Source organism: Solanum stenotomum, chromosome 1, assembly GCF_019186545.1.
Source record: "Solanum stenotomum isolate F172 chromosome 1, ASM1918654v1, whole genome shotgun sequence".
Lineage (NCBI taxonomy): Eukaryota > Viridiplantae > Streptophyta > Magnoliopsida > Solanales > Solanaceae > Solanum > Solanum stenotomum.
The window spans coordinates 7,706,243-7,722,493 of record NC_064282.1 but is presented as its reverse complement, the minus strand read 5'-3'; the positions used below and the strand labels follow the sequence as shown (position 1 = coordinate 7,722,493).

The window sequence follows — 16,251 nt, the reverse complement described above, 5'->3', positions numbered from 1 at the left end:
TTAGATTTGCTCTTATTCTTATATACAAAATAACTTTAATTTTGGATGAGGACCTTAGTCCTTATACATACTTTATATAAACTTTTATGTTATCTTTCTAACTTAGTGGTACGCTAGTGCTTGAACAACTTGTGTTTAATGTTTATTGTGTTAGTAAAGAAAGTCCCACTCCCAAAATAAATAAACGAACAAATAAAAGAAAAAGTTATTTAAGTACTACATTAAAGTATGGTGAGGACAGAAGGGTAATTTAGCCATCTCTAGTTTTCGGTTTTACTCTACGCCTCTTGGAAGCAACTTGAAAAATGTGACACTTCGCCGTAACGGGAAATGAAAACTTTCTCCTTTAGACTAACGGAAAACCCACGTCATCCAATCATCCCCACTCTCGCGAGTACAATTAAACTTGCTACACTCGCTTTTCCTTTTCTTTTGACAAAAACTCGCTCACCTTAACCACCGTGATCCCAAACCACATGGGGAACAAATTCAATACCTCACAACTTATTTGTTTTTCTGCATATTTTAGGATTAAATTTGTAATTATTCAATTTAAAGATAAATAAGGATCTTATCAGAAAAAAAATTAAATTAATCTCAATAATATCATTATTTTGTAAAGATAGAAACAATTCCTAAAAAATGAAAGAACCGGGACTAAACGATTACCCGGCGAGTTGGGCTGTTTTGAGCACGTGTACCAAAGCGACTTAAAGAGGAATTTGAACCATACTATAAAGTACTACTACTACTATAGGTTATTGTCAATTGGTGGGGCCTACAAAAGCAAATTGTTGGAAAAGCTAACGGTGGCCAAAGGAAAATGGGGACCATTATTAGTGGGGTCTACGTTAAGTGTCGATATCCTAGCGCGCTTTCTTCAATGTACGTGGCCATCTTTGCGTGTTATAAATACTATCCAATATCCATACAAATACACGCAATTAGAATATAGCATTTCTGTTTTGTTACATATCACATTCTCATTTATTATATAAAAAAAAATATTTTAAAAAATCTTTTATTATTGAACATTTGATTAATAATCAAGCAACCAATTAAACTTTATCTTAAATAAAATAATATTATTTTGAGTGATTTTATATATAGAGTCTGTGATAGTGTGAATTTAAATCTTATTCTTAGCTAGGTCTAGGCTGTGCCCAACTAGTAAGCTTGAATTACATCGTGTTTAATCACTTCTTTCACCTACCTCTGCATTTTGTAATTATCTATAGTCAACTTTCATACCGCCTCACTAGTGTATTTGTGCATCTCTTCACATGTTTGGACAATTTAACTCTTGTTTAACACACAATTTATCCTCCATCCAGGTCACTCCTATTTTTATCCCTTATATTCTATTTTCTAATTTTATCTCTCCTAGTATACTTATACATTCGCATCATCATATTCATTTCCATAATTTTTATCTCTTAAATGTAAAAGTTCTTGACTAATCAATATTTCTTCCATATACAACATTTTTGTTTAAATTTTAATCATCACTCTATAAAATTTGCTTTTAAATTTTAGTAGCACCTTTCAAGTACCCACAATGCTTTGTAATCAAGAAATCATTTAATGGTATAGTTGTTACAATTCGTGAAACAAAATTTAACGATGAATTAGGAAAGAAATACTGTTCTTTATTCAGTTTATATGTTTGCACGTATTGACTATTGACACCAATGTGCGTATATGCATGTGTCACCTGTCCATGGTTAATACTTCTTTCGGTTGTGATGATTTATTTTTTCCAGAATGAAACAACAAGAGCTTTAACAAATATTTTGTAATATATTTTTTAATTATATTGATATACAATAAATTATAATTTATAATGTTTTTCATATTATTTTTAATTTAAAATATTAAATTAATATAATATAATTTAACTTTCAAATTAATTAAATTAATTTTTGAAAAGACATGACAATTAAAAAGAAATAAATGACTAATGATTTACCAAAATTTAAGGCCAAATTAAAGCGGTGGGTATCTAGACAAAGTCAATTTTCACATGTGAGCAGTTAAACATGTTTTGAGTAAAATAAGATTTAAAGTTCAATTGCCCATTAACTCGCCATTAAAGTTGAGAAAAGTTGCTGAAAGTTGTGTGTTCCAACCAAAAATGACAAAACATAACATTTTAAATGGATATTTTTATTGTATATACTATACATTGACATGAGAATTTGCAACTTATAATTTCAAATATTTTCATAAGTTAATCTAGTTATTAGCTTCAAAAATTAGTTAAATTGACTTCAAAGTGAAAGTAAAATGGAGTAACATTAAAGTGAATTCAACATATATATTGTTCTTTCTAATGTAACATGTGTACAACATATAAAATTAGAAATATATATATATATATACTAAAGTACATTAATTTGTTTTAAATCTTGAATCCATCCTTATTTCTTAAAATAATCTTGAATCCATCCTTATTTAATCCATCCTTATTTCTTAAAATAATCTTGAATCCATCCTTATTTCTTAAAATAAAAAGAACTTAAGAGATCGAAAATTAATCAAATGAAGCATTTAATATGAACATTTTTTTTATGATCATCAATATCTAGGACCTAGCTTTTCCTTTCTAACATTTCTAAGTTGTACGTTTAAAAACAAATCACCGACAACCAATTGAAACTTCATTGCATGTGGAAGGTATAATTATTATTTTTAAAATCATGTTTCAAGTCTGATTGGTAATGACCACAATAATAATTACTTGAAGATTCAAATTGACGAATAAATTTACCCAAATTTCAATTTTTTTTAAAACTTTGAAATATCCTTGAAAATACATTCTTGAAGATTTTCTTAGAGTTTTCTAAAGATCTAAAATTGAGTTTAATAGGAAAAATTTGGCTTGTTCACTTCCATACGATATATGTATATGCTTAATTAATTTTGAATTGAGAGTAAAAAATATAATACTCTTTGACTTGAGTTAACAATTTTTTATTATGTTTCTCATATGCAATTTACTAATAAGTTTAAAAATAAAATAAAGACAACTTGGAAGTAATATATAAGTAATGCTCTTGCGAGAGAGATTCTTTGAGCATAACAATAGCAACAATATACAAGTGTATTATTTCTGATAGACTCTAAACCTTAAGTTTTCACAATAAGATTTAAATTAAAAATAAAATAAAAGTGAAACAATTTGAAAGCATGCCTAAAATGGGCACTTTGTCCAACTTCTTTATTAGGGTCACAATTCGGCCCATGAAACAAGGCCCAAACGAATCTGTCGTTGATAATCGTCTACATTCCAATTTCTTGGGAGTCTTTATTGAACACAAAGTAAAACCCGCAAGGTGAAGGATTTTGTTAAACTGACAGCCTGGTCACCGGCATCATAGGGCCAAATTTCGTCCAGGTACATCCCCTCGAATTTTTCCCCGTCTTCGTCAAAAAAACCCCACGAATTTCTATCACCCCTCTGTTTACCTTCTCTCTTTGTTTATACAAATATCATTCACAAAGCAACAAAAATCTTTGAACTATTTGGGTTTTCATCTGGACGATGCGATTCTACCGGAACTGCTATTCCGACTGTTGCCGCCGCCGCTGCTGCTTCTGCTCTTGTTACTGTTGTTGCTGTCCTTAATTTTCCGACGGGTTAGGGTTATATCTTTGTTTTCATTTGTGAATTGTTAGACTTTTGATTTGTTTGTTGCAAATTGTGATGGATTTGAGTCAATCTCAATCGAGTAATCTGTCGTTAGGGTTTATTACTCATGTGTCACCGGTGATGACCGCACCAAATCGGTCTCATATCGTCGATGATTCGATTGCTTTTCAGATCGATTCTAGGGTTAAGGACCAATCGTATCCGGTTACGCCGGTTCCACTTCAACTGATGGATAAACAAACGAAGGAGAATGGGAAGGAGGAGGGAGAGAGTGCGGATGAGGAGAGGGATGTCGAGGAGTTTCGAATTTTAGGGCATTCCATGTGTATTAAGCGGAAGAGAGATACTGATGCGACTTCGTCTTCTTCCTCTTCGAAGAGTTTTAGGGCTACGAGTTCTAATGAGAATTTGCTAGGGCTTGAATCGCGAAGAAATGCGGTTAGGGCTTGGGGTAATCAGGGTTTACAGGCAGCTGACCCGGATATATTTGAGATTATGGAGAAGGAGAAGCAGAGGCAGTACAAAGGGATTGAACTGATTGCTTCTGAAAATTTTGTATGCAAGGCTGTGATGGAGGCGTTAGGGAGCCATTTAACAAACAAGTATTCTGAAGGAGCACCGGGTGCAAGGTATTATGGTGGTAATCAGTTTATAGATGAAATTGAGACATTATGTTGTAAGCGTGCATTAACTGCTTTTGGACTTGACCCGGAGAATTGGGGTGTGAATGTGCAACCATATTCATGTACTTCAGCAAACTTTGCAGTTTATACAGGCTTATTACTACCTGGTGATCGTATAATGGGATTGGATACACCATCTGGTGGAAACACAAGTCACGGGTATTATCTTCCTAATGGGAGGAGAGTTTCAGGGGCTTCAATTTTCTTTGAGTCTCTGTCTTACAAGGTTGACCCCCAAACTGGGTATGTAGATTTTGATAAGCTCGAGGAAAGGGCTCTTGATTTCCGTCCCAAGATACTTATATGTGGGGGGAGTTCGTATCCCCGGGAATGGGATTATGCAAAGTTTAGACAGATTGCTGACAAATGTGGTGCGGTTTTGTTGTGTGATATGGCACAAATTAGTGGTCTCATTGCTGCAAAGGTAATCTTTCAAGCTTTCTGATCATTTTTTATGCTCATTCATTTCATTCATGCATCAGTTTAAATTTCTTCTTAATGACTGAAGTGCTTACTGCTGATGTTTTGTTTGAAAGCAAGAAGGATCAACCCAATAACATTTGCTTCTGTCCAGTTCCTTCCACGTATAGAAGCCTTTGGATTTTAGCTATTTAATTAGGCCAACTAACTAGAGTTTACTGATTCTTATATACCCCTTCAAAAAAAAAAACAGCGAGCTTACTGAAGCAAGTTTCCCTTATGGTACCTTTATTGGCATCACTTGCTTAAAGTGTAAGTTATCTGATTGAATTGTTTTTGCCCTTTTTAATTCATGATTAGTTTGTGGATTATTGTTCTAGCTATAGTGTCATTTTTTCATATGCTGTATGAGTTAATAGGCAATTTGACTGCAAAACGATCATGTGCCACTCAATTTTGAGGTCTTAAGATAATGCTTGCTTGTCGATTTCAGTATGTTACTATATGCCATTGAATTTATGTTTTTTTTTGTGTGGTGTGTGCGCGCGCGCATGTGTAAATATACCCTTGGGGGTATTGGTGTTGTCTCCAATTAAAGTAACTGAGCTATAATTATCCTTGTTACAGCTGTGAATTTTTGAATCCGTTACCACTCCGTCTGAAGGGATTTAGTGTGATAAAGGGTCAACTGATTTTTATTTTTGAGTTTGCTCCTGAGTTCACTTTGTTAGAATATTATATATATATATATATATTTGACTTTCTGGAGAAATAAAAGCTTTTACAGTTTGGTATAGTTTTTAATGGAAAGATAGGATGTCTAAGGGGGGAGTATTGCGGGAATCTGTAAGACATGTCACCCTTAGTCAATCTTGCTTCATGAGTAAATGTTTTGGTGTCATCTCATGCCTTAAGCCTCTGCCTGCTATTTGCTGTATGAATTATTTCCTCTCTAATCCTATCAGAGTTAATTTGTAATTTGTCCTTTTATTGCATTTGTAATCCACAAACTTGCTAATCTGTGGCATGGTTTTTGCTGCAGGAATGCGCGAGTCCGTTTGATTATTGTGATATAGTTACTTCAACAACTCACAAAAGTCTTCGAGGTCCCAGGGGAGGTATTATCTTTTATAGGAAAGGTTCAAAGCCAAGAAAGAGAGGTCTGCTCTTGAATCAAGGTGATGGCAGTGATAAGTATGATTTTGAGGAAAAGATAAACTTTGCTGTTTTTCCTGCACTGCAAGGAGGGCCACACAACAACCATATTGCTGCCCTCGCCATAGCATTGAAGCAAGTGGCTACTCCTGATTACAAGGCTTATATGCAACAAGTTAAGAGAAATGCTCAGGCGTTGGCAGCGGCTTTATTGAGAAGAAACTGCAGACTGGTTACTGGAGGGACTGACAATCACATGATATTGTGGGATCTAAGAAATCTTGGGTTAACAGGTAGAAATCTTTTCTGTTATACCTCTTGCCACAGTCTCTTTTGTTCATTGAGTTATGTCATTTGTCTCTGGTGAACATTTTTTTTTTTAAATAATGTAACTATTTTTATCTTTGGTGGAATACATTGATGAAATCTGCTTATTTCTTGTGGCTTATACCATAATTTTCCTCTCCCTGTCTATTTGGATATTTCTTTTAGGAATGAATTGGAAAATTAAGGGGCAGTGGAGTAGGATACTATCAATCAACTAAGCCTCCAGCATTAAATAGTTAGGTCAGCTATATGCTTGCTTTGTGATAGTTCCATTACAGTCGACTAAGATACTGCTGAAAACAAAAATAAGAAACCAGTCTAGTCTTTGTAAGGCAATTGACATTTCTGGTCATAGGCACTGGGTCATTATTCATCTCTTCTCCTGCTTCATTAAAAAAATCATCCATCTCTTCTTTTCATCCTAGTGAGGTAAATGAATTGCATTCTCTTCTTCGTTCATGTTTTATTCCTATCATTTACTGTCAATTCCTCTAGCGCCGGTTTCACACTTGACTTCTTTATCAGTTTTGCTACTGAATTGTACATTTCTTCTTCGATGAAGTTAGTAAATTCTATGACCTTGGGATCAACATTTATCCAAGTTTGGCCGTATATCTCATTAGGTTTGGTCTCAAGATTTCTTTAAAAGTCTGATGATTGTCAAGAGGCAATTAATCCGCCCAAATCTTACTTGTGGTGAGATGTCTTGGCTGCTTGTCATATATTGATTCCGTCCCGCTCAATTGAATGTCTTGTTTAAGTTTTGAGTTGATTACTAAAAGAACAGTCAAATTGTTGAGAAATGGAGATAGTGTGGGAGGCACCAGTTTTGTTTTTGTGCATTTCTTACTACTTGAGTGTTGTCCTATCTCTAGCATTATGAACAGAACATGGAGACATGTATTTTAAATTTGAGAGTTAGTTGATTGCAGTTAACATGGCAATAACATGAGATAAGGATCATGGACACCAATGTGCTAAAGATAAATAGTAGTAATTTTAGCTTATAATTGTTATTAAAAAATATTTGTAATCTTTGCAAATATTCTTTTGACATGAAAAGCATCTACAATTGTTAAATGGCATGTGAGGTGGGTTTTCCCAGAGAGTTAAGTCCCGGCATAGTTGCCGACACAGTCTGAAAGTAGAGTGTTTCTATGTATAAGAAAAAGCATTTACTATTGTTCAATGCCTGTGATGTAGGTATCAAGGAGAGTAAACTCCTAGCATAACCCAGCACAACTCAATATTATCAAAGACGAAAAGGTTTATAAGGTTTCCTTGTGTTTACCAGCAATGTGAAATTAAAAAAAACAACTTTTGTGAAGGCAGCGTGTAATATGAAAAGAAAAACTATGCCAATCACGTTAAAAATAATGTTGGATTTCTGACTTGTAAGCTATTTTCAAATTCATATTGGTGATTACTTGTGTTGTCAAATTTCTAATTTGTTGTTCCCAATTATTAATGTCCATCCATAAAATTTCTTGACAATCAATCTATCACTGTCATCTACAGTTATTTGTTTGAAGCGGGCCATAAATGTGGCGATGTGCCTAGAATCAGGCCTTTAACAACACTTGCTCAGCTAGGGTATTATAGGCATTGATTAATTTACTTGTACACTTCAAAAATAAACTGATCATCCCGTGCCAATTCTATTGCTTGTGATTCTGGGACAGGATGTTCCTATTTCAATATGATTAGAATTGCAGTTGCTGACTTGCTTTGCGGGTTTTGAATGTATTGGTGATGATCTTTGTACTTCTATGTTGCAGGTAAGAATTTTGAGAAGGTCTGCGAGTTGTGTCACATCACTCTCAACAAAGTAATGGTCTTTGATGATAATGGAAGTATTACTCCTGGAGGTGTGAGGATCGGTAAGTTTGGATATGGAGGCACATATATCAAATTTTAGGAGTTGAAAAGCTGTTTGCGTAATCAATTTTTCTTGTTCTGACTGCAGGGACCCCTGCTATGACATCACGAGGCTGTATAGAGAGTGATTTTGATACGATGGCAGATTTCCTCCTCAAGGCAGCACAGATTACAAATTCGATACAGAGAGAACATGGAAAGCTCGCTAAGGGTTTTCTGAAAGGCGTTGAGAACAATAAAGATGTTATCGAGTTACGAACACGTGTTGAAAATTTTGCATCCCTCTTTGCAATGCCTGGGTTTGAAGTATAGTCTAGCTGGAAATCTTGTTCTGGTGGAGGAATTCTTTCTTTATTTGTTGACCAACCTTTGTTGTGGATGGGGAGAACAGCGGTGCACCCAACTTGTGGTTAGTGATTGAGTAGGCTTATATGATGTGTTCACGTTTCCCTTGAGCTTAGCAAGCCTGGATTAACTTATGATATGCCACGATGGAGTGTTTTGCATCCTTACTATTGCCATGGTAAATTGAAGTAATGGTCTGTGTCAGTTTTTTTGTCAAGGGTTTTGGTAAATTAAATAGTGTTATGTCACACCAGGGGGACCTGATTCATTCTCCTATAGCTATTTTAAATACACTCATTTTGGGTCTCATTATTCTTGGCTGTATCTATATTATTATATCTTTAATATTCAACTTGTATATACTCTATAGTTCTCTCATTGAGGTTGAATGTACGTAAATCTGAGTAAAAAAGAAACGAAGGAAAATGAAAGGGAAGGTTTGAAATAATGGCTTAAATTTAAAGTCTAGTGTTGAGTGTTAATATCTTTAATTTATGTTGTTCCCCTTCCACTTTAAGTGTCTTGCTAGAGCTACTGTTGGAGTGCCTTAGATTAGCAGCAGTTTCAGTCTCTATTATAATCAGGTTCAGTACTTGTGGATTTATTGAAGAAAGAGCTGATAAGAGTAGAATATTTAGTAGGTGTTCAGGTCATTTGCCGCCTCTGAGAAGATTGCATTCTACTCAAGGTAACCTAATGCTAGGAATGGAGTTGGCACAGTTAAGATGCCAAAATATTAGAGTACATTTCGACCAGGTGTAGCAACTTTGTTTAAAGTGTGTCCAATAAGGTTATAGCAAGTGCATAAAGAAAGTTGTTTGGGGGTTGGAGATATTGGGAAAAGAAGTGAAAAGTTGTGAAACCAGAATCATGATTTGGATAGTTGAAAGGAACAAGTCTGAGTTGCAAGTTGTAAAGAAGAAAAAGAGGATAATAATTAGAGAAGAAAATTACATTTTTCACAGCCACAGGGAACAGATGACATGTCAGAGGTAGGATACAAGAAAATGAGTATAGACTCTGTTGACAGCAGCCACAGAGAGGTAGCTGCTTGTTTTCTACTAATCATCATTTATTCGACTATACTAATACTAGTAGTAACATAATAACAACAACAACAACAACAACCATCAATTACTATTACACATGCTACAATGTACTCTTCTCATTGTTTGCTTCCTTGAAAAAATAGACATCCTTTTCTGGGAATCAGACAAAAGCTTCCACAGTTAAAAGAAAGAAAAAGAGATGAATGCTAGCAGCCAGGAATCTCATGATCCTTCTCTTCCTCTGTCTCCGCCCACTTCTCCATTACTTTTTTCACAACTTGAATCATTAGTAATTTACTAATACAACTCATCAATGATTCTCAATAAAATTTCTACTATGTGAAATTCAATTATCACTCTTCGGTCAAGGAATTTTAAATATAGGGTTGTAACCAAAATTAAACTAAACGGACACCTCTTATGACCAAAATTAGCAAACTATTTTTCAGTACCTTTTGCGAGCTGTTTGTGCTATTTTCCTGTTTGAATTTGTACCAGTCATGTTAGCTGTCTCGTTTTTAAAAAGAAAATCGTTGAATTGCCTTATCAGAAAAGCTAAAAAGTACCTTTTTTTTTCTTTTCTTCCCAACATCAACTTTTAGGCTGTTAATAAATCAAAGATTTTTTTAACTTTTAAGATCCTTAATTAATCAAGGTTCTAAAACATCAAGTTTTAATGAGAATTAGACAAAACTTAATTGCATGAAAAAGGGGATTGTTGGCTGTGATTATAACCGACAAAGAAAGTTAAAAAGATGTATCTAATGTGTGTTATTAACATTATTAAGAAGCTGTCATTTTCTACAAAATAGTTGTGTCATGTGGGAAGGAAGCATCATTCCTTTTTATTTACTTTATATTTAGGTGGTATCACATTCTTTTCCAATTGACAGAAGAAGCATCTTCTAATTTCAGTAAACCTAAACCTAGCTAACCTGTCTATTATAAAAATTCAATTTTTTGTTTGTTTGTTAAGACAACACCTACTAAAACATAGTAGTATAATAAATTGTTCTTTCAACTCCTATGTTTCCTCAACACATCAAAATGTTGCCTTTGAACAAGTAATTTATTATGTTAGTTGGGATAATCATTTATGTATCTTCATCTTTGTATGGTTGGGGAATAAATAGCCTTTAAGGAGTCGAATTGTAATCATAATCATCATTGTAAATCAATGATGCCGGAGAGAGTGAGGGGAGGTGGGGGGTGGGGGTGGGGGTGGGGGTCTTTCATTTTCTTTTTTTTGGTAATTTATAAAGAGAGAGGACATTTTGGATGTAATGGTAAAATAATTGACATATTTATAGATACATGTCGATGGAGCTTATTAGAGATTCAACTAAACCTAATATTCTTGACACATGGCATAGTTACATACGTGAACTTGTTAAATATGCTCAATACTAAGAACACAACAAGTTTAAATTCTGAATTCGTCTTTGATCATAGAATGCCCCAACTCAAGTGAGGTCTAACCATAGTAACAAAATTCCTAGTTAAAGTGTAAGGACATGTAACAGGTCATAGGTGATATAACATTTATGTGTGGGGTATGAATTGGGAGTTAAATAAATACACAATATTCTAGATGTGATTAAAGTGTAAGTAGTATACATATATATGATAATTGTGATTCTTATCAATCTTCTTATGTTATTCCCACTGAAGTGACTGCTGGCATTTGTCAGTAAAACAAGAACAGACAATTCTTATCTTTGATGCAGTTATATTGATGATAAAAGAGAAGAATCTACATTTTGAGTGGATATTTCTTTTTATTTTTCATTGAAGCTATCTTTATCCAACATATTCTTCTTGTTTATAATGTCTACTTTTATTCAAAGGAAGAATCACATTCTGGTTTATTTTTTTTTTCCCTTGAGGATAATAATATTCATGCATTACTTGACAGAGAAAACTTCCTCCTAAAGTTTTTCAAGACTAAACTTTAGCTGCAAAATAGGGAAAATGACATTTTAAAGATGTAAAAAAAACTACCCCACTAAGTTATTGTTACATTTCTAGCATCTCCTAATTAAGGCACATATGTGTCTTTAAATTACCTATGAGTGCACAAGTCCAAAAGTTTCTTTCTTCCTTCAACTATTTCATCAAAGAAGTCATCAAGTTGGCCAATGATGCTTTCTGCCCCACATTTCAACATTCCAAAGCAATCTTTCAAATTTTCAATCTTATCATGGATATCAACTTGTGACAATACTACTCCACATTCTTTAGCTCTTTCTAGTTCAATTTTCAGCTCAGCCATGGCAACTCTTGCTCTCCGATACTCGAAAAGTAGGATCCCTGGGAGTTGTCCTTCAGCCTGATTCACCTCTGCTGCAACTCTTTGATACAATCTTGAAGTTGAAACCATAAAAGATGAACCAAAAACCATGTTCCCTTCATGACTACCATTTTGGTAAAAACTTGTTTGTGGCCAACAATATACAAGTCCACTTAGTAAAATAACCAAAAGCAATGAACTAACATTCTTCATTGCATAAAGCACTCCTCTGAACCCACTAAATCCATTGAATTTTGATCCTATCAGAACATTTTCGTCGAAATTCAATGATAAATCTTGCATTCTTGTTTCCATTAAGCTCTTGTTCTCTTCTTCAAGCCCTACTATTTCCCTCTGACATCGATTTATCGCTCGAATAACCTGCAATCAAGAAGAAATTAGAACTATTAAAGATGACAACTTTACGCGAAAAAATGATCGATATAAAACACACAACCTGGCGGGAAAGCAGGGGATTTAAAATGTGGTGATCATCAAGAGAAGAAGCAAAATTAGCACCAGCAGTGTAATAATTCTCCATGCTTGTGATTGCTGATTTAAGAACATGGCAAGCTTCCCAAAGCCTTGAACTTTCATCCATATACTCATCAAGCCATTTTTCTCCAACAGGCAAATGTAACTTTTGGACTAGTAATGTTAATTGGGAATGAAAAGACCTTAAAGATGACAAAACATGTTGAAGAAAATGAAAAGACATGAAGTTTTGAGATAGGAATAAGTGATCAAGATTGTCAAGTCCTCTAGTTAAGAAGTTGTAGAATCCATTAACAGAAGTTGTAGATGAAGAATGACTCATCATGAAGTTTTTTTTTTTTTTTTTCTCAAGAGAAGAAAAGGTGATGAATATATTTTTGAAGTGAGATAAGAGGAGTCTGTCTATATAGTGAAAAGGATTTGGTTGTTGGGTGCAATTATGTGTGTTTCCTACAGAGTGGAGGAGATGATTGGAGAATCTGCCATATTCATTATTTAAAGGAAGCAGAGAAATGCTGCAAAGGAGAAAAAGGCAAAGGAAAAATAAAAAAAGGGAGAATTTCTCAGTCCAAATGAAAAAAAAAAAAAAGTAAACATGATAAGTTCATGAGTTGGCCTAAGGCATTACACTTTCCTATTCATAAAGATTTAGTCTGCAGGACTTTTCAAGAATCAAGAATCAAAAAGGGGGTCTGCACATAAAAATGATAATTAGAGAGAAATCTTTAATTTTTCATTTTTCACTTTTTATTCTTAAATATGATTATTCATCACAAATTGACAAGTTTTGTGCTGGTTGTCACTCTATCACAACCCTCCTCCTTTATTTAGACTAAGAACTAGTAATCAGAGACGAAGCTAGAAGTTCAGATACAAATTAGGCTGAATTTAGTATAATTTGCTCAAACAATGTATTAGTTTTTAAGAAATTCATTATATATGTTCAATTATTACATTTAGAATCTAGTTATTACCACTTGAAGTCGTTGATATGAAGTCCATAACTCATAAAATTGAATTTACAGTTCCGCCTCTCATAACAATCAAAATAAGCTTATATAGGGGTAGTTAATATTTCTCAATGTGTTGATTACATAATATGAGCTTGAATGAAGAAATAAGATTTATATTGTCGATTTTATTGAGATTAAGATATAATTATTATTTGTTGTTGTATTATTAAATATATTATAGTAGCTCTTTATTCTATGAGGCCCTAGATTTCGTTTCCTTGGGCTGTAAAAGTTTGACTACTTTGACTGGGATACTTCTTATTCTTATGTCTTCTCATCCTTCAATTTTGATTTGGTTCAATCTTGGAATTGAGTGCTTCTTTTTCTCTTTCACCTTTTTCTCCATTTAATTTAATTGATAATTATTCTTTTGATAATTTATTTAGCTGTATGATGAGGAAGTTTAAGGAGATATTAATGATGAGGTCTTGGAGTTGAGATTATTATATTACAGATACTGGCCCCCTCATTTTTCACTTTTACAAGTTAAAATTATACTTTTTTGGGAAAGATTTTATGAAAAGCAATATATTGCTTCTAAGTTCAATATACACGAACTTGCCGCTAATATTAACTTGGGGTCCCCTCAATACTAAAAAAAACAAAACCCCCACCAGTATCATAACAAATTAAAAAGAAAAAAAGGATCGATATTTCTTTCACATGATGTCAGAATCAATATTCAATAAAATGTCAGTATAATTAGATTCAAACTTGTGAACTAATACTTGAGCCTCATTTGCTACTACAACTTCGCTTAGATCACATAGATTCAATAATATATCTTATTTACACGTTATAATTCGATGAAGGTGATTTAATTGAACCCCTTTGGACTATATAGCTCCCCACATCAAATGGTTTTCAAGGGAGTATTATTATTATTATTATTGCTTTTGGCAGAGCCCAAAACTTTCTTGTGCATCAATGATGTATAGTAGATGTGTATCATCAAAAGCAGGGATCCTGTTTTTGATATGGGGGGAATGAATATTCAAGAATGCATGCTTAGCTTGTTCCTACATTGAAATTTGGCAAATTTATAGGACTTGTACAATTTGTATTGGAATTGCAAAATGGAATTCCAGTTTCCAAATCCACTAAAAAATGTGGAGGCAACCATACACCTAGAAATTAATCTTTTTAACCTAAAAATTTGTCAACCTTCGACGTGCGATTTACCATAATGGCTTTAGTCGCGAGCGATTTTGAACTTTTGATTTTGCGGCTAAAAATTAATATAACTAGGCTTTTGAAAAATTTAATCAAGATCCATTTAATTTAAAAGGTAGCTATAAGGTTGTTATTTTTTTGGGGGGGTCCTAGAGAGGATGTTCCAGCAAACTTCGTACAATTCTTTAAAGGGTTAGAGATCGTTTCAGTTTTTAGTATGATAGGATATTTCATGGGAAGGATTGGACACCACATGAGTTTTGTAATGCTGAAAATTGGTGAACCTCAAAATCAATCAAATCCAATTGCAACTAAAGTGTAATGGTGAATGCACCCAGTGTTGGTCAATGAAGCCGACTGAAAATTACCTGGTCTCAACTTCAAATATTATTGGGCACAAAGCTAAAAACATTAAGCTTTGGTGGAAAAAGTTATCCGATATAGGTTTTGGTGCACGCAAATTGGTCTAGACACTATGATTACAAAACAAAAGAAGAGAGGGGAGGGTACACGTTAATTTGCTGGATTTATATAAGTAGGGTAATCTGTGAATAAATATTTTGACATTCACAGTTATATTTTCAAAACCATTTCCTATTTTCATTTGAATGATATAAAATTCATAATCAGTAGTTTGCTTACACTGATAAATGTGCATATTAAGATACGTGTCATCCTTCATTAATTTTGTATAAATATCAAGTGTGAATAAATTTTTCGTGATAAAAAGAAGTGAGGGGTATGATTTATGGTCAATTGTTTGTTTAAACCTGAACGAAGCCACCACCACAACCAATAACACTTTAATTTGGAGGGGACCAAAAGAGTTTTGAAAAAATATCTGTTAAAGTGGTGTCAATCAAAAATTCCAATTTGTAATCAATCAAATAGAAAGTAACTCTCTTCACCAATATAATATTATTTTTAGTAGAAAAAAAGAAAAGAATACATCTAATTATTTGACATAGGAACAACTGGAATAGTTAGCTTATTGTAATATGTCAATCAAGTTGAAATAGAAATAGTATAAAGTAGTGAAGTAGTAAAAGTTTATATTAGTTCCAAATACTACATTGAGAAAATTTCCATTTCTAAGAAAAGAAAGTCAATACCATTAGGATGAAACCAAATCTTAAGAGCCTACAAACTAGTAGTACTAATTTAAGGGGAAAGCTACCAAATATACCGTTCAATTAACTAGTTTACTAACATGACCGACATATTTACAATATATACATTATCAATGTATAGTATATATTTACACACAATTTATATACTTTGTATATATTTTTAAATTAGATAATCAAATGATTCAGGCCGTAACTATCCCTTACTTAACTTAGGTTAATGACTTTGAGGCACAAATGTCCGTTCCATTAAACAGGAACTTTGTTCCAACCTGTCTGATGACAGTTTTCTTTTGAAGAGGAACTATTGGAATCTTAAAATAGGTCCAACCATTGAATTTATTTGACATATGAATTTATCTAAACTTAATGATAAAGGTTCCTATTTTAACCATAGGTCCATAATTAATAACAGACAATTCGATGCACAAAATACTGCACAAAAACGACCACATTCCCAGTGAAATAAGAAGTGTATCAAGAGACAAACATCAACTACTAATTATTTTATGGTGAATTCATAACCTATAAGTCATAGGCACGGAGACAACTTTACTATTTCTCCCCGGGCCCCTTTATCCTAGCCATAACTAAATACAAAAATTGAAATCCTTCCTTTTTGCAATTTTGTGTTTTAGTATTAG

The 16,251-nt window shown here is 33.4% G+C and overlaps 2 protein-coding genes across 2 annotated transcripts; one reads left to right on the top strand and one right to left on the bottom strand.

Annotated features, from left to right (window-relative positions):
• The first annotated feature begins 3,376 nt into the window (after positions 1 to 3,376).
• LOC125866154 (serine hydroxymethyltransferase 7-like) lies at positions 3,377 to 8,810 on the top strand. The gene is made up of 4 exons (XM_049546462.1): positions 3,377 to 4,759; positions 5,798 to 6,203; positions 8,016 to 8,117; positions 8,204 to 8,810. The coding sequence occupies exons 1-4, from the start codon at positions 3,707 to 3,709 to the stop codon at positions 8,425 to 8,427; spliced, it is 1,785 nt and encodes a 594-aa protein (XP_049402419.1). The 5' UTR covers positions 3,377 to 3,706; the 3' UTR covers positions 8,428 to 8,810.
• Positions 8,811 to 11,328: 2,518 nt separating this feature from the next.
• LOC125853715 (uncharacterized) lies at positions 11,329 to 12,867 on the bottom strand. The gene is made up of 2 exons (XM_049533447.1): positions 12,257 to 12,867; positions 11,329 to 12,180 (listed from the first exon to the last, which is right to left on the bottom strand). Exons 1-2 carry the CDS (start codon positions 12,617 to 12,619, stop codon positions 11,572 to 11,574), a joined length of 972 nt encoding a protein of 323 aa, XP_049389404.1. The 5' UTR covers positions 12,620 to 12,867; the 3' UTR covers positions 11,329 to 11,571.
• Positions 12,868 to 16,251: the final 3,384 nt, after the last annotated feature.

What these genes read in the sequence shown, in the direction of transcription:
- LOC125853715 (XM_049533447.1), bottom strand. Translation starts at nt 12,619, where the DNA reads ATGATGAGTCATTCTTCATCTACAACTTCTGTTAATGGATTCTACAAC. An exon ending in ATCCCCTGCTTTCCCGCCAG is followed by an intron (nt 12,181 to 12,256) that starts GTTGTGTGTTTT and finishes TCTTGATTGCAG; the next exon opens with GTTATTCGAGCGATAAATCG.
- LOC125866154 (XM_049546462.1), top strand. Translation starts at nt 3,707, where the DNA reads ATGGATTTGAGTCAATCTCAATCGAGTAATCTGTCGTTAGGGTTTATT. An exon ending in GTGGTCTCATTGCTGCAAAG is followed by an intron (nt 4,760 to 5,797) that starts GTAATCTTTCAA and finishes TTTTTGCTGCAG; the next exon opens with GAATGCGCGAGTCCGTTTGA. An exon ending in TCCTGGAGGTGTGAGGATCG is followed by an intron (nt 8,118 to 8,203) that starts GTAAGTTTGGAT and finishes TTCTGACTGCAG; the next exon opens with GGACCCCTGCTATGACATCA.